Below are 17,428 nucleotides of genomic sequence, written 5' to 3'. Positions count from 1 at the left end.
CTCCTAGCGGGGTCCACTCGCGAGAGCCTGTTAGTAAGAGTTGAATTTCCGTATATCATATCGATGTATGATATACGAAAATATACCAAATATCTCATCATGGTAACACAATTTATCTCTAACCCCTCTATAAATACATGCACTTTACATGTTTTGAGGGTTGATCAATAATTCATTATTTTTCCCAATATTCATGGCTCACACTCACTTGAGCGTCGGAGAGGGAAATCGAGCACATCCCCCCGATATCCCCTTGTGCAGGTGTTCGAGGCTAGACGTGGACTATGGATCAAGTCTCTTCATCAACAAAACTCACGTGAGTCACTCACGAAGACCACCCAGTGGGAGAAAGGCACTGGTTGCTGCTCGTGGGTAGGGGTCACATGCCGCATATCCACAAGCTACATGATTGGCTTCGACCTCAGTTGCAGTTGGCTCAAAGAGGCTCTCCATTCTAACAGCACCCTCTTTTTCTTTCCAGTCTTCAGCGGCTGAACCTCACTGGTAATGATTTCAAGGGGTCATAAATTTCACCCAGGTTTGGTATCTTTACCCAAATGGCGCTTCTTAATCTCAATTGGTCTTACTTCTCAGGGCCCGTTCATCAATAAATATCTCGTTCTCTAGCCTAATTACATTCGATATCTCTAGTTTTGAAATCCTCAATAGAAAAGTCATAACAATAGAGGCTCGTACTTCCAGAAAGCTTGTTGGCAATCTCATTCAGCTGAGAAAACTTGTTCTTGAAGCAATTGACATGTCTAGAGTTTCTCATGTTTCCTTCACCAGCCTCTCCTCCATTGTGACATCTTTGAGTCTTAATGACTGCAATTTACAAGGGTTATTCCCAATTAACATCTTCCATCTCGCAAATCTCTGCAGTCTCTCCCTTTCTTAAGATTCCAATCTCATGGGCACTCTTCCCCAGACAAATTGGACCTCTTTACTTGTATCCTTGTATCTGGAATCGACAAAGTTCTTTGGGCCAATTCCTGCTTCATTGGGGAATCTGATATCCATGAATGAGTTGAGCCTCTCTGACACTGAATTTACTAGCTCGGTACCACAAACACTGGGAAACATTCAACACCACACCTATTAATCGCTCGGTTGTGTCAACCTCCAGGTTATTGTGGACTTTGAAATGCTTGGAAAGCTAAAAAATCTCCGCTACCTTTAGCTTGTAGAGAATCTTACTGTATTGTTGCAAAGCAATGGAAACTTTTCCTTTCCAAGGCTGGAAGACTTGCATGTAATTCGTTGCAAGTTGATTGTGTTTCCCCATTACTTGAGTTCTTCAGAAAATCTGAAACACATGCACCTTGAAGGAAATATGATTCAGGGAGGGATGCCATCTTTAGTATGTCAAATAAATACACTAGAATTCCTCACTCTCAAATAATAGCATCAACGGGGCCATTCCCACATGTTTGGGAAATTTAAGTAGCCTCACTCTCTCGAAGTTGGACCACAACAATTTAGAAGGCCCAATTCTGATTCCACCTCCAGCCATTGTATTCTATTCGATTGTTAAAAATATGTTTAGTGGAGAAATTTCATAGGAGTTGTCCAATGCCACTAGGCTAGAGGTCATCAACTTGTCTAGAAACCGCTTGATCGGCTCTATTCCCCCTTGTTTCATGAAAATCACTGCCTTTCTAGTAGTATTGGATCTCCAAGCAAATAAGTTTGTTGGTCAGATGCCAGAAACATTTGGCCTTGGAACAACTTGAGGACAATCATCTTGAGCCGAAACCGACTTGAAGGTACATTGTCGCAATCTTTGACACATTGTAAGAATTTGAAAGTTTTAGGGGGTGTTTGGTTTCAGAGTTAAAATAACTTTAATTTTGATTTTGATTTTGATTATGGAAAAAGACAAATGAGATGGTATTATAAATTTGACTTGGGAAATGTGTGTTTTTGTTGTTTAGTGGGTAGAGTTAAAATCAAAATCATGATTTTAAAATCATTTCATGAAACCAAACAAGCCCTAAATCTCAATGAAAATGAGTTGGATGACAGCTTCCCTTATTGGTTGGAAACTCGGTGCGTTTGGATTTAGAGTTAAAGTAATTTTGATTTTGATTGTGGAGAAGGATAAATGAGTTGGGATTATAAATTTGATTTGGGAAACGTGTGTTTTTGTTGTATAGTGTGTTGAGTTAAAGTTAAAGTTAAAATTTTTTACTTGGGAAATGTGTATTTTTGTTGTGTAGTATGTTGAGTTAAAGTTAAAGTTAAAATCAAAGTGATTTTAACACCCAAAACAAACTTACCCTTATCAATTTGCGAGTGCTTGATTTTAGATCCAACAGGCTCCGTGGTCCAGTTAGAAGTTACAAGAGGATTAATGATCCCTTCCCAAAATTATGCATTTTCGAACTCTCTGACAACAACTTTTATGGTTCACTGCCGGCCAAGTAGATTGCCAACTTAACGGGCATGAAGAATATTGAAGACATGAATGGTTCAAGATATATAGGGTGCGTTTGAAAACAGAGTTTGATTTTGATTTTGATTTTGATTCTAGAAAATGACAAATGAGATTGTATTATAAATTTGACTTGGGAAACGTGTGTTTTTATTATGTAGTAAGTAGAGTTAAAATCAAAATCATGATTCTAAAATTAAACTCCGTTCCCAAACGGAGCCATATATTCGACATCTGAAGACTCATGATTCCATTGTGTTGGGCATGAAAGGATTGGAGACTGAGCTAGCGAAAATTCTAACTGTATTTGCAAGAATTGACTTCTCAAGCTACTTCTTCGAGGAGTGATTTTGGAAGTGATCGGAGATCTACACGCAGTTAAGGGCCTGTTTGGTTTCGCAATTGTATTTTAGAATTACAATTCTAATTTAATTCTACCCACTACAAAACAAAATAACTCATACAAAGTCAAAGAGTGAGTCCCATTTTTATCACTTTTTCCCACAACAAAATAACATAACTCATACAAAGTCAAAGGGTGGGCCCCATTTATACCACTCAAAATCAAAATCAAAATCTGATTTTAAAATCCTACTATGAAACCAAACACCACCTAAGGGTCTCAATTTATCTCATAATAATCTGACCAACAATATGCCTTCTTCTATGGAAAACTTGACCAATCTTGAGTGGCTAGATCTTCCCTCGAACAAGCTCAATGGGGCGATCCCTCGAGGATTGGCAGATCTTTTATGGCTCTCCTCGTTGAATATCTAAGATAACCAGCTTGTGGGACGGATTCCTAAAAGCACGCAATTTGACGCATTTACTCACTTGTTTGATGGGAATCCTGGATTGTGTGGGCATCCCTTTCCAAAAGCTTGTGGGAACAATATGCAATAGTCGCCAAAATTATTTATTTTGTACTACTCAGAACCGAGAATGCTGGCCTCCGTTCTCTGATAATTATTTTCTTTTTTAGAAATTTACTTGCTTGATAGGTCAAAACTATTTTTTTTCCTTGTACAGTTGAGTTAAGTAGCTATCTGGAGATCAGGTTAAGAATTCAGAAAAATTATTTATTTGTCAGAAACAAATTTTGTCTTAAACATTTTATGTGTTATTCATTGAGTTAGGGATGTTGAGGGAAAAAGATAGAATCAATTGAGTGGCTAAAAATGTCGAATTGCATGCTTCGAGAAATCCGTCCCAGACAGATATTTGAAAGATAAAACAAGGAGAGCCACAAAAGAACCGCCAATCCTCGAGGGATCTCCCTATTGAGCTTGTTCGGGGAGAAATCCAGCCACTCGAGATTGGTAAGGTTTCCCATAGAAGAAGGGATTGCTTGAGAGGTCAATGCTTGCAACTACAGTCAGAATTTTTCACCAGCTCAATCTCCAATCATTTCATGCCCAGAACAATGGGCTCATGATAGTCTTCAGATGTCAAACAAACAATCACCCAAATACATATATCGTGATGCATTCTGGTCTTTAATATTGTTCATGCCTATTAAGTTGGAATTGTACTTGGGCGGCAGTGGACCATAAAAGTTGTTGTCAGAGAGGTTGAAAATGCATAATTTTAGAAGGGATCATTAATCCTCTTGGAACTTCTAGCTGGACCACGAAACTTGTTGGATCTTAGATCAAGCACTCACAAATTCATAAGAGTTTCCAACCATTTAAGGGAAGCTATCCTTCAACTCATTTTCACTGAGACCCAAAACTTTCAAATTCTTGAAATGTGTCAAAGATCGCAGCAATGTACCTCTATGTCTGTTTCGATGCAAAATGGTTGTCCAAATTGTTTCCAAGGCCAAATATTTCTGGTATCTGACCACCAAATTATTTCCTGATTTTCTGAAGAACTAAAAAAAATGAGGGAACCCAGTAAAGTTGCAACGAATCAGATGCAAGCTTCAAGCCTTAGAAAGGAAAAGTTTCCATTGCTTTGCAGCAATACAATAAGGTTCTCTACAAGCTCAAGGTAGCGGAGATATTTTTGGCTTTCGAAGCTTTTCAAAGTCCAGAGTACACTGGAGGTTTGATACCATTGAGCGACAAATAGGTGAGGTGCTCAAGGTTTCCGAGCGTTCGTGGTACCGAACTAGCAAATTCAGTATCAGAGAGGCTCAACTCATTCATGGGTGTCAAGTTCCCCAACAAAGCAGGAATTGACCCAAAGAACTTCGTCGCTTCTAAATATAAGGAGAACAGTGGAGGGGTCTAGTTTGTCTGGGGAAGAGTGCCCATAAGATTGAAATTTTGAGAAAGGGAAATAGTACAGAGATTGTGAGATGGAAGATGCTCATTGGGAATAGCCCTTGAAAATCGCAGTCATTAAAACTCAAAGATGTCACAAGGGAGGATAGGCAAGTGAAGGAAACAACAGAAACTCTAGGCATATCAATTGCATCAAGAACAAGTTTTCTTAGCTGAGTCAGATTACCAACAAGCCTTCTGAAATTATAATCCTCTATTGTTATGACTTTTCTATTGAGGATGTCAAAACCAGAGATATCGATGAAATTAGGTTGGAGAGGTGAGAGATTTCTTGAGGAACAGGCCCCGAGAAGTTAGATCAATTGAGATTAAGATGCACCATTCAGGTAAAGATACCAAACCCGAGCGAGGTTGAGCCGCTGAAGATTGGAGAGTAAAAAGAACGTGCTGTTGGAATGGAGGACTGCTTTGAGCCAACTGCAACTGAGGTCGGGGCCAATCACGTGGTTTGTGGATATGCGTCATGCAACCCAAACCCACGAGTAACAATCAGTGCCATTCTTCCACTAGGTGGTCTTCGGAATGAAGTGTTGAAGTAACCATCGTAGAAATTTTTAGAGGCATTTCTTGTGATAATGAATGAATTGTTGAACTGAAGTATGACACCGTCGCTTTCATTGATATGGTTCAAATTATGTAGGAATGATATGGTGAGAAAAAAAAACAACTCTTGTAGAATGGCGTAAACTCACCAGTAAAGTCAGGAGGAGGAAGGGGAAGAGGAAGACCCAAATGTTATTCATCATCATTCTCATCTTCGGGCTCAAACTGTAATCTTTGGAATGAGCCACATATTGTATATTGTGTATTTATATACATATATATAATTCAGTCAACCCCAAGTCCTACAACCGGAAAGGGAGAAGAGGCATTCCCAATCGGTCCACTCTTTATTTTTCCACCTTTCATTTAAATATTGATCTCTGATCAAGTAAGGGGATATGCCAGTTAACTAGACCCATATATACCGTACATAACCGCATCACTTAATTAATTCAAATATTGATTAAACTAGTCCTAAATTATCCCAAGGTTCATTTCCAGATAAAAAATTATTACCATTAATGCTAATAAATCTTTAAAATTATCGCTAATGCAAGAAATTCGTTATGTCTCCAAATGATATCTTGGTTCTTGTTCGACGTTGTTCTCCTTCTTTTTTTAATTCATTTATTTTTTAATTAGTTGTGTAACCTGCGCGTACGAGACAGAATTCGGTGTCTTTTTTTCTTTTGTCAATTTTATTGTATGTCATATTTTTTTCAAACTATTATGATTTTCTTTTCCTCTCTATTTATAGAGGAAGGGGAGTTAGAGGTTATTTTGCAAATACCGAAAGGACAAGGGTCAAAATAGAAGAATTTTGAATTTCTTGGAGGTCCGGCACATGCCAGCTATCTATTTGGATAATAATGGACATCGGCGCCTGGCACGGTGCTACCAACACGACTGTACATCCATGTGGGTAGTACCAGCGCGAGCCCTCCTTATTTTATCCAAATGACAAACCAAGTTCAACTAGTTCGATCTCAAAAAACTTCGTTTTCACCCTTAGTCGGTGACCACGGCGATGTCGCTTGGGCTACCGGTGGTCCGCGACGAGCCACTGCAGTGGCGATCTTGTCCTCTCTCTCTCTGTCTCTCTTCGAAGAGATAGAGGGGTGAGGAGATCCCGAAAAGTTTCGGGAGGTGGTTGCCCCATCATCGGCCACCACCCTTTCGGCAAGGTTGCGGGACCCAGGCGATCTCGTCGGAGGTGTGGTGGTCGTCGATGGGGCCACCACCGCCGGGAATCAACGATGGTAGGCGAGGTGGCGCCTCCCCCCTCCCTCTTTTTGGGTTTGGGGGAAGATGTGTGGACTAATTTGCAAACTCAATAAAACTTTGAGGGGACCGGTGAAATAAATTATAAAATGCCTCAGCTAAGCGAAATAAGTCAGAAATTCATCATTAACCAAACAAGATTGACTTATTCTATTAAGCACTTGTTCTATTAATTACTTAAAATTTCAGCACTTAAAATTAAGCATTTAATTTTAAATCCAAACAAACACACACTAAGTCCCAGATCGAGCTCTACTGGCTTTTCTTTCTTGGTCAAATTATTTTTCATGTTTTACTTGTTTCAATTTTTTTTTATGAATAAATCTTTGAAAACATTATCTTTATTATGATATTAATAAAAAAAATGCTAAACCTACACCCACTCATGTAAGTTCCGGCGGTCAAAATTTTTTAATTAACCTTTTCTTTCTTGTAATAATTTGAAGAACCTCTTTTAAATGAAAGACTCTGATAACGAGTTTAAAAGTACAAAGAAAGGATAGATTAATAGAACAACATAAACTCAGCTAATATATGAATAATTTGTTTAATAAAAAAGATAGTAAATTAAACCACCTCTTTTAATAAAGGGAAAAAGACAAAATCCCCCTTATAGTTTGGAATTGGAACAAATCGCACAATGTTCTTTTGTCTGGAACAATTAGTCCCCCTATGGTTTGCTCCGTTAAACATAGGGAATTACGGCGTTAATTTTTTTTTTCCATTTTCAATTCTCAATCTTTAGCCTTTTAATCATTTTGGTCCTAAATTTTTTTTTATCATTCATATCCTCAACTTTTCATTTTGTTTCATTTTAGTCATATAATGAAAAATTGAAAGGGGAGGGGGTCAAGGCAGCCAATTGGCAATCCCGAACTCTCCACTGAGGCGCAGGCACCCACATAGGACGCCGGCGACCTCCTGAATCGATTGGGGACCCCGAGTTGGAGTCCCCGGTCGATTCGGGGTCAGGGCTACCAATTAGCGACCCCAACCCCTTCACTGAGGGCGCCAGCATCTTCTGTGGGTGCTGGCACCCTCGGTGGAGGGGTCGGGGTCGCCGATTGGTGACCCCGATCCCGAATCGACCGGGGACCTCAAGTCGGAGTCCCCGGTCGATTCGGGGTCGGGACAACCAATCGACGACCCTAAACCCTCCACCGAGGGCGCTGGCACCCACAGAGGACGCCGACAACCTCAGTGGATGGGTCAGGATCGCTGATTGGTGGCCCCGACCCCGAATCGACTGGGGACCCCCATTCCCTTTCGATTTTTCGTTATAGGATTAAAATGAAACAAAATGAAAAGTTGAGGATATGAATAATAAAAAAAGATATAAGATCAAAATGATTAAAAAGCTAAAGATTGAGGACTGAAATAGAAAAAAAATTAATGCCGTAACTCCCTATGTCTAACGAAGCAAACCACATGAGAGCTAATTGTCCCAAACAAAAAAACAGAGTACGATTTGTTCGATTTCAAACCATAAGGGAATATTTTGTCTTTTTCCCTTTAATAAATAGATAGAATACTGAAGTGTTTGTTTATATTGCGGAGTTCAATAAAATAATAATGGTATCTTAAAAGATATAGAAAAAGGAATGACCACTAACATTTAAAATATTAATTAAACATCGAAAAAAAGAAGAAAGAAAGTAATCAATGAATCAAATAATTTGTTCGAACTTAATTTCTTCCTAATATTGCGTTAGCCATCTATAGAATTTCTCAAAAGATCATTTTGTGATGAAAAGTACTTACGTGTGGACGGTAACGACGGTTTCGTAAGTAATACTTCTATAAAGTTAACCGGATTAGATTATAAGGATTTAAAGTGACAGTTTTGAAAACATTTACGACCAAAATGGCAAAAACTAAATAATCGTGCGTCAAATATTGTCTGTATTAAATCAGAGGGGCATATATTCTTAAAGTGTAATTTTGGAGAATAATATGGCAGCAATCATTGAATATGCCTTGTCCCCGGCGGCTGCAATGGCATCTCCCACTTCTTTTGTAATTAAAAATCTAATCTGATCACTCTCTCGTAATAACTTTAGCTTTGTCTATCTATATATATATTATATGGAGAAAATAGTTGAGTGATCTCTTATTTTATGACGTAATTTACGGAAATTAACACCAAGAAAGTTATAATTATACAGATGAATTTATATTCATATACAACTATATATAAAATCATAAAGAACTCCTCCAACGATACCACATAGGAGGTAAATATCTCATAATTAAGTTATTTTTGGAATTCCACCTATCATAAGGCGACATAAATGATGTACTATTACCATGTCAGCCACTCGTGGAACTCCAAAAGCTTATGAGCTATAGAAGTCGAAAAGTCGTCATATATATGCATTCATAGTGCTCAATATAAAGAGAAGCTCAGTATCACCAGTCTTATAAATATGTTCAATAAGCGCGTGGGCCTTTTATCTAGTTAGTTTAGTGGCACATAGACAGTGACTCATAAATTTATACAATGAAAAGAATTATATTAGTCATAAGCGCAAGGTTTTGTCTAGAATTATATTAAAATCTTCCCGAAAGCCACGTAATAACAAGAAAAATCCTATATAAATATATTATGCTTCCTCTTAGAATTCTCCAGCGGTAGGGAGTGCCCCTAATCCCCTGTTCTTGATATGCTTTGATTGTGATTCTTCTCTTCTCTCCTTGTTTTTTGGAGCAAGCTATATTAGCAGGCAGCATTACCCAATTGCCAACATATCAACCATGAAAGGATCATCAGGTAATCGCCTGTTATCATCATTTTAATTAATTAAGGAATTACGATGTTAGATTTCCATTTAAAAAACGGTAAATAGTGTCGGCATCTTCATTTTCACACCCTTTTCTTTGATTTCTCATAATATAATGAACTGAACTGTAAAATATTTCTGGAAGTTTTGGCTAAGAACTAATTTTGTCAGCTTAATCCTATCTATTTTGCTGCATAATGAATGCGGATCCTATATCCGCCGGCTTTCAATCAATCCTTTTCTGTTTTCCTTCGTAGATTTTTGTGTCCACTTGATCGTCTCGTGGAGGAACTACACGACTAGTTCCTGATATTCACCTAAGTACAGAACTGAGATTGATCATTTCAGATAGAAGGGGTCAGCTTACGAAACAGAAAGAAAAAAAATTATTTGATTCTTTTTAAAGAATCATAAAGCTTAGATTTTTCTTCTTTTTTTTCCTGGATATATACTATCACAAAAAGTTGATTCAACTGTTTGCAGAGGATCAAGGCAATACCTTAAAGGTTCGGAGAAGCTCCTACATGTATGACACAAACATAACCCGATTAATAGAATATAGGTCATGTGTAGTGATGATGAAAAAATAAACCATATCTGTGATGAGGTGCATCATTCTTCTTAATTAGTGCATAATAGACTCACCACTACTAGATATCATATTTCTACATGTATGGTTATTTATGTTAACATCAATCAGTCGCGATACATATATTGCTTAGACGCCGATATGATCTTTTTATTTTTATATATATGGCCCATAACACTACCCATTTATTTGGTCTCTAAAATAAGAAATAGGCAAGAGAATGGCACTAACAACAATCGAAACCAAGTTGAAACGGTTCGACGCTTGTTTCCCTTAAATAAAGATCTCATGTTCAAGTCTTACAAATAGAGAAAATCCATGCTAAGAGAGTTTTATTCGTTGGTGAATTGATTCAGCTCAAATTGGATTAATTGGACCCGTTGGGTTTCCGTATACCATGATATATATAGAAAAAATAATGATTGAAGAATGAAAGTAGGGTTTTACATGGGTTTTCTTAATAATTATTTTTATGGATCGGAGCTTCTACAGTGACATGGGGTCACCATAACCCCTGCGTTCCAGCCGCGGATGCATGTGAACCCCGCGTCCCACTCACCCATCCAATAGCTAAGGATGCGAGGTCATGATGACCCATGTCCTCTTAAAATTTCCTTTTTATGGATATGTAATTTTTTTTTTTCTATTTTTCCTTGTAAAGTAAGTCTATCGGTTCTTTTCTACATTGTGAAGTTAGGCTTTTGGCCTCGCTGATTGCTGAGGTCCCCTGAGCCTCCTCCAACCGTCAGCGACCACATCTATGGGGAAGTGACCGCTGGCGAGGCCACCAGCCCCTGCGAGCTACCGACCCCTAATTGCTCTTTTTTCTCATTAATTTTAATTATTTTCAATATTTTCTTGGTTTCGAAAGCTTGAGCCTAATCGCTAATCCAGTGCCTCAACATCTGCATTTAATGGTGCCACATCATCATTTACGGAAAATCTTAACAGCATCATAGATGCAAAACTAATTATTGTAAAAAGAAATTGTATTTTTACAAATAAAAATGGAAGTTAGTGATAAATCTGAGACAAAATTGAAAATTTATGGTTTTATATGTAATTTTCATTCTTTAATTGTATAGGTGAGGCCGTGCCCTGTGCATCTCTAAGGTCACTGTCCAGCAAAGTGGGGAACATCCTCTGCTGCTGTGGTAGTAATACTAATAGCCCACACAAGAAGAAGTACAAGAGATTGGACTCAAAGCTTGAGACAAAAATGGCAGAACTGAAGAGAAGAAATACTGTCAGAAATTTCACTTCCATTAACAGCATAATCCTGAGGTTCCCCCAGTTCAGGGAGGCGCTGAAGACCATCGGGACCGTTTTCGAACAATTCGGTAAGTGAGTCCTCTCGAAAAATCTCTGACACGACATCTATCTCAAACCCGAAAGGTCATGTTTGGTATACGGGGAGTAACAATGATCAATGTTTTTGTCGTTTATCCTGTCACAGATGAAGACTCGAACGGGACGATCGACAGGCAGGAACTGAGGAAGTGCTTAGAAAAGCTTCAGCTTCAGATGACGGATAAGGATGTTGATGATCTGTTTCATTCATGTGACATGGATGGGACAGAAGGCATTCAGTTCAAGGAGTACATTGTGCTCCTCTGCCTCATCCATCTCTTGAAGGATCCTTCCCCCTCTGCCTCCCAAGTAAACATAAATACATACATACATACATATATATATATATATATATATATATCACAATCAGTTTATTTCGATTTTCGGTTTTCTAATTACAACGGAGGACGCGGGCTTAGTACAGGATAAGGATGAGATAAGCAGGTAAATATGGTAACCTGAATATGAGTTTTGTGCTTAAAAACCTCTAGGTTCATGAGGATTGTAAGTGTCATTGCATAAAAGAAAGCACCGAGCAACACAACGTTGATGCCTTAGTCCCTCGCTGTTATAATAACCGTCTGAAGAGATTGAAATGACATCGCAACAATAGATGTCAACTTGTTATCACATTCATTCGCGCGGTTGACACTAGTTTATCAGCGTTTGTGAATTTATTTTTCCCAGGGTCCTAGGATGGGTTCACTGCAGCTCGAGGCAACTTTCGATGCTATCATCGAAGCGTTCTTGTTTCTGGACAAGAATGGGGATGGAAAGCTTAACAAGAAAGATTTGATTAAATCGTTGGACGATCCGTCGCCTTGGGAGAAGTCCCCGGCATATGTTGCCATGAGCAGATTCAGTATCAATCTCTTCAATATTGATGCTTTATATATAGTTTAGATACAAAGCTATTGGACCATAGGGTACTGAATCCGCATTCTGTATGGTTGCAGAAGAGATGGACTGGGACAGAAACGGGAATGTAAGCTTCAGGGAGTTCCTCTTTGCGCTCGTTGATTGGGTCGGTCTCGACATAGAAGATGATATCCCTATCGCCGAAACTTAAATGCTGAGGGCCTTTGCCGATGCTGAAGATCTCTTTGTTCTTGACCAGTGGGTGTGCAGTAACCACAAATCAGTATTTGATTTCTATTTTTTGATTTCTTTCTTTTCGACTGAATTACAATGAGAAAACCCATAATGTACAGTAATGGAGATGTAAACCAGTAATGTACAGTACAAGGAGATACTATTCAGCTTAAAAGAATCATATAATACCACGTAAAGGGTAACATGCAAGCATCTTCGAATAACAGAAGCATTCTTCTCCGGTCAGAAAAGGAGACTCGCAGCACACTTCTTCTACATAGTCCCAGGAATTTTGTACCTGGATTAGTTTGTTGTTATTGCTCGCGGCATTGGAAAAGTGCAAAGTCAGGAGATGTTCAAAGGTATAGGACAAAGTGTAGTTCGATAAGAGAACTGAGAAGAGTGCAAAATACCAATAGCTTAGCCACCGATGTGGATCATTGGCCTATTCGCCGTCTTTGCGATATCAAACATTCCAGCATGTGCAGCCTTCTTCCTCTTGACCTGCAAACGGTTAAGTGAGCGGAATAAATATGACCTCATCTCCCATTATTTTCATATAATCAAAGACACACTAAGGGTCTACTTCTATGGCTCTATTTCTTCGGAAAAAAGAAAATTTGTTTTTTCAGTATATTTATTTCAATGCTGCTCCTTAGAGGACTAACAGAGAGTTGTAACTTCCAAAAATTGATTTGCAGTAAAAAATGGGCAATCGTTATCAGCAGATTGTGGAGAGTCCCCACTTGCCCGACAATGGGCACTGCTGCCACAAGTGGCAAGGCATCATAACCTCTTCCACCAGGTTAAACTCAGCTGGGTGGGTTTGTTAATTGCTATGGTCCAAAACTCTTGAGCTGACAAACATATTGCCAGATGCAGGGACTAGCAAAGTTGCAACTGCATGCAGCAGCCTTGGGCGGCCAACTAGTTTTTTCAACTTTACATAGTCAAACACGAGAAACTAACTATTCTTCGCTTTCAAAGCTTTAAACAATCACAACAAACAACGGAGACTAAGTGTACCTGTTGATATTCTGCCCAAAATCATGTTCCCTTACTTAACCAACATAAGTTAAACCATATATCTGATAAATTCTCCTGAGGTTAACAACCTAACACAAGATTCCATAATGAAATGCGGTTAAGGAGGAAATGGATGAAAGCATCTGGTACTTTGTGCAGAGAAGCTAGGAATCATAAAAATTATGGAATATTGGGAAAACCAAGATGCATACCGCTGCTCCAATTATTTCCCGAAGTGCATCATCATTGGCACCGGAACGAAGAGGATCTCTCAAGCTAACCTATGGAATATTCATCGGGAAGACAAAAAATAAAAAAGTCAGCTAAAAACATAATATTCCATTAGATTTGACCATGCACTATGCGGTCTTTTGTGATCAGAACAGTTGAACTAGTGCCCTATGATGCTTAACACCTTCATCCAGTCTTGCAGCTCATGCTCGTGCATTCTCCAACTCATAGAGCATCACTTTTGGTTATGTAGTTCTGCAACATCCTTATAACCACTATTGAACTGATCTAGAAGAATCATTTATAGACCATGTCTAAGTACTCCATATGAAGAAAAGGACAGTTTCAAGTAGTTCAGGATTTTGGTCTTTCATGGAAAGAATGTACATTCAGTGATGAATGCAAATGAAACAGTCACCATTATTCTCCCAGAAAGGGATCAAAACAAAGGAAAAATCTTAAGCCAAAGAAGAGAGCACAAAAGACAATTTGACACATCTTAAGTTCAAGTCAAAAACATGGATGGAAACATGGATGGCCTTATGCCATGTTTCGCGTGATGTATGGAAACTCTGTCGAATTACATTTTTATGCTGCCATTTCATTTTATTCCCATTTCAAATTCTTTTGACAAGTTACAATATATGCAGGATACAATCATGAGAGCAGTTATTTGAGTAGGAATTCAGTTCACCTCTGAAGGGCCAAACAAGCACACTTTGAAGTTCCCATCAGCTAAAAGTCGCAATCTATTGCAACCAGCACAAAAATGCTCAGTCATTGATGTGATGAAAGAAACCGTACCACGGTGCCCATCTATACCATAATTCTTTGCTGTGTCCGTGGGATGGTCTTGGAGTCGTATTAAGCCAGCATATTGTGCTACCTATTCATCAGAAAGAAAAGAAAATTAGCAATCTATAAAAATGTTTCAACAAAACTTATACATGTGAACTTGCTTTTCAGTTTCTACCTTACCACCTTATCTCGCATTTCATAGTAGGAAACTAATTTCTTGACGTTCCAAACATTTCCATCGAAAGGCATGAACTCGATGAACCGGACATTAACTGGTTTATCCCGAGTTAACTCCACAAAATCAACAATCTCATCATCATTGAATCCACGCATCACAACACAGTTAACCTGGATCAGACACAGAAGCAATTATACATTTTGCTTCTAGATTTATACCAGTCACCTTAAAACCAAGCTGTTGTCATGATCTAACTACAATAACATAAATTTATGATTGTAAACCACTTCCATCTTGAAAATTGGTATCACAGCACACACATTCAAGTCTCCACATTCGGCAACCCCCTTCATTCTCAACAGCTGAAGCTCTCGGGATTACAAAAGAATCATAAGTTAAAAAACCAAGTAACCTACTGAATTAACATACCTTAACAGGATCGTAGCCAAGATCAATGGCTGCATTAATCGCTTCCATGACCTTCTCATGCCCCTTGCGCCTTGTCATGAATTCGAATTTCGCAGGGATCAAAGTGTCTAAACTTATATTTATAGAGGTGAGCCCACACTCCTTGAGCTTCGGAAGCTTCCTTGCAAGAGTTATACCATTCGTTGTCATCGCAAGAGTCTTCAAGCCTTTCAAGTTTGACAGCTGTAAGCAGATATCTTCAATGTCTTTCCTAATAGTGGGCTCCCCACCTGTGAGACGGATCTTCTCCACCCCCGCAGCAACAAAAAGATCCGCAAGACGAATAATCTCATTCGATGAGAGGAGTTGGGGCTTCGGGGTAAGTTCAACACCTTCAGCAGGCATACAGTATTGGCACCGGAGATTGCACCGTTCGGTCAATGATATCCTCAAGTAACTATGGAATCTTCCAAACGAGTCAATCAACATGTCGGAAAGGGGACTCTCTTTAGTGGGCTTTTCTGATAGCGTAGCACATGTTGAAAACATATTCATCACGGGCTCATCTTGACTGTCCAAAAGACCTTGAGCTTTGCAAGTCCCATACACGAATGTTTGGGTTCGACTCTTGACCTGCTAGGGAGATCAAAGATATTGAATAAGCTGTACTCCCAACTGCAGGGGGAATTTCAATGACTGAACAAACGAACTGAAAGCAGCCGTAGGAGCTTACAGCACGAGAACTCAAGCTTGAGAGTGCGGATACACTCTTGGAGAAGAGCACCATCGTCGAGTTCCCCAGTCAGTATAATCAATCGAATCACCTAAACAAAAAATTCATTCAATTACTGATATAACCACCATCTCAACTCTCATCTCAATTCTTGATTATCAGCAATAAAAACAACAAGCGACCGTCGACTTGCAACTTGTGGAACGACAAATTTCATTTTATTTAACAAACTCAAGAAATGAACATCGTCTGTCCAGCTCAGAAAACACTTATTCTCGGCACATGTACTGATTCAACCACAGTTTCAACCATTCAACGGCTCCACAATTATTCCGTTACTTCACTCAGCGCGAATCAATCCTATCTCAATCCTCAGAAACAATCAAAATACGATGGGATAAAGGAGGACTACCGTCAACTGTTTCCGACTTCGACAACGGCACGGAGCCCCAGCCTCGCTTTCCTTGCTTCTCCGACACTTCCGCAGCTGCGGCAGAGACCGAAGACCACCACGGAAGATCGAACCAACAGGCGAGATGTCGAACTAGGGTTTCCTTCCTTCCCTCCTCGAATTCGTGAGCTGTCCGAGCCACCTGAGATTCCTTCCTTCCCTCCCTGCCTTCCCACCAGCCCGTTTGTTTTATAATATAATCTTATATAACACATATGTAATATATTATATATGTAGAGCTTTGTCTTCTCTTTCGGGTTTTGGTTTGGCCGTCGCGGCCGTCGATGGGACGGGCTGAGCTTTCTGAAGCGTCGACATCCTCCACAGATTTTGTTAGCGGTGTGCACGGGTACCGGGTATACCCGAAATCGGTTGGAACCTGGGTCTGGGTAGCTCGTATTGAAAATAGGGTAGGTTCTGGGTATTAAAATTAGGAACCTGTGAAAATCGGTTCTGATTTCGGTTCCTGCCTACAGGGTACCCGGAACCAGTTATTTATTAAAAAAAAGGGGAAAGAGTAAAGTTACTATCTCCTCTAATGAATCAGAACATAGGCACTTTGTTGTGTGAAATCATATTATGGATGTTCAATTTTGTCGATGGATTGATGAGACATTATTATTTCATTGTTGTTGATTAATCTAATTTTTGTTGATAATCTATTTAGCATAATTACTGATTATGTATGTGATATTTTCGATTTTATTTAGCGAGAGGAAAAAATTTACAGGTTCCAACAGGGTACCCGAAACCTGTGGTATAATACAGGTTCCAGATAGGTTCCGATTCCATGATTCAACAGGGTAGGGTCCAGTTCCAAAATCTTGAAATTTGTCCCTTACGGGGTAGGGTCCGGGTATTATGAAAAATATAAGGTACCCGAAACCGATCACTCCTAGATTTTGTTTCGATCCTCTTCCTTTCCTGCTATACTTTTTAAATCCTGTCCTTTTTTGGCATGCGCCATTTTTATGCGAAAATGAGATCGGAATGAAATAGTTATTTTTCTCATTACGCCTCATTTCCTTATTAGTATCTTTTATATACGTTGAAAAGGATATTTTCTCATTAATATTTTTTCTTCATTTTAATGAAATGAGTATTCTCTCAATTAAGAAAGGAAATATCGTTTCCATATTTCATAATATATATTGTGAACCATTTTAATATATTTAAGAATATATATATATAATATGATATCTTAAAAAATAAATTTAATATTATAATTATATTCCTTTATTTTGTG

At 38.8% G+C, this 17,428-nt stretch overlaps 2 protein-coding genes across 9 annotated transcripts; one reads left to right on the top strand and one right to left on the bottom strand.

Annotated features, from left to right (window-relative positions):
* The first annotated feature begins 9,037 nt into the window (after positions 1 to 9,037).
* LOC116214158 (probable calcium-binding protein CML22) lies at positions 9,038 to 12,369 on the top strand. Its single transcript, XM_031549485.1, has 5 exons — positions 9,038 to 9,316; positions 11,001 to 11,255; positions 11,372 to 11,574; positions 11,953 to 12,127; positions 12,222 to 12,369. Exons 1-5 carry the CDS (start codon positions 9,301 to 9,303, stop codon positions 12,332 to 12,334), a joined length of 762 nt encoding a protein of 253 aa, XP_031405345.1. The 5' UTR covers positions 9,038 to 9,300; the 3' UTR covers positions 12,335 to 12,369.
* LOC116214157 (GTP 3',8-cyclase, mitochondrial) lies at positions 12,131 to 16,453 on the bottom strand. 8 transcript variants are annotated; one of them, XR_004158241.1, is made up of 9 exons: positions 16,144 to 16,448; positions 15,732 to 15,822; positions 15,020 to 15,634; positions 14,593 to 14,760; positions 14,309 to 14,500; positions 13,596 to 13,664; positions 12,771 to 12,861; positions 12,547 to 12,655; positions 12,131 to 12,443 (listed from the first exon to the last, which is right to left on the bottom strand). XR_004158241.1 is itself a non-coding variant. In XM_031549483.1 (8 exons), the coding sequence occupies exons 2-7, from the start codon at positions 15,783 to 15,785 to the stop codon at positions 13,419 to 13,421; spliced, it is 1,152 nt and encodes a 383-aa protein (XP_031405343.1). In that variant the 5' UTR covers positions 15,786 to 15,822; positions 16,144 to 16,451; the 3' UTR covers positions 12,421 to 12,861; positions 13,384 to 13,418. The 8 variants fall into 8 exon arrangements, 5 of the variants coding, with proteins under 5 accessions (XP_031405343.1, XP_031405340.1, XP_031405342.1 ...); XR_004158242.1 differs by having other exon boundaries at positions 12,131 to 12,373; XR_004158243.1 differs by adding an exon at positions 13,384 to 13,472 and having other exon boundaries at positions 12,421 to 12,655; positions 16,144 to 16,451.
* Positions 16,454 to 17,428: the final 975 nt, after the last annotated feature.

The sequence above is a fragment of the Punica granatum genome, chromosome 7, assembly GCF_007655135.1.
Source record: "Punica granatum isolate Tunisia-2019 chromosome 7, ASM765513v2, whole genome shotgun sequence".
In the NCBI taxonomy this organism is placed as follows: domain Eukaryota; kingdom Viridiplantae; phylum Streptophyta; class Magnoliopsida; order Myrtales; family Lythraceae; genus Punica; species Punica granatum.
This window is presented reverse-complemented; position numbering and strand designations above follow the sequence as displayed.

Bases quoted from the DNA above. Each gene is read 5' to 3' on its own strand.
- LOC116214158 (XM_031549485.1), top strand. The intron at 11,256-11,371 runs GTAAGTGAGTCC...ATCCTGTCACAG, and splicing joins GACCGTTTTCGAACAATTCG to ATGAAGACTCGAACGGGACG. The intron at 11,575-11,952 runs GTAAACATAAAT...TATTTTTCCCAG, and splicing joins CTTCCCCCTCTGCCTCCCAA to GGTCCTAGGATGGGTTCACT.
- LOC116214157 (XM_031549480.1), bottom strand. From the start codon at position 15,785: ATGGTGCTCTTCTCCAAGAGTGTATCCGCACTCTCAAGCTTGAGTTCT. The intron at 14,761-15,019 runs GTATGTTAATTC...TGTCTGATCCAG, and splicing joins TTGGCTACGATCCTGTTAAG to GTTAACTGTGTTGTGATGCG. The intron at 13,665-14,308 runs GTGAACTGAATT...AATATTCCATAG, and splicing joins GCTTGTTTGGCCCTTCAGAG to GTTAGCTTGAGAGATCCTCT.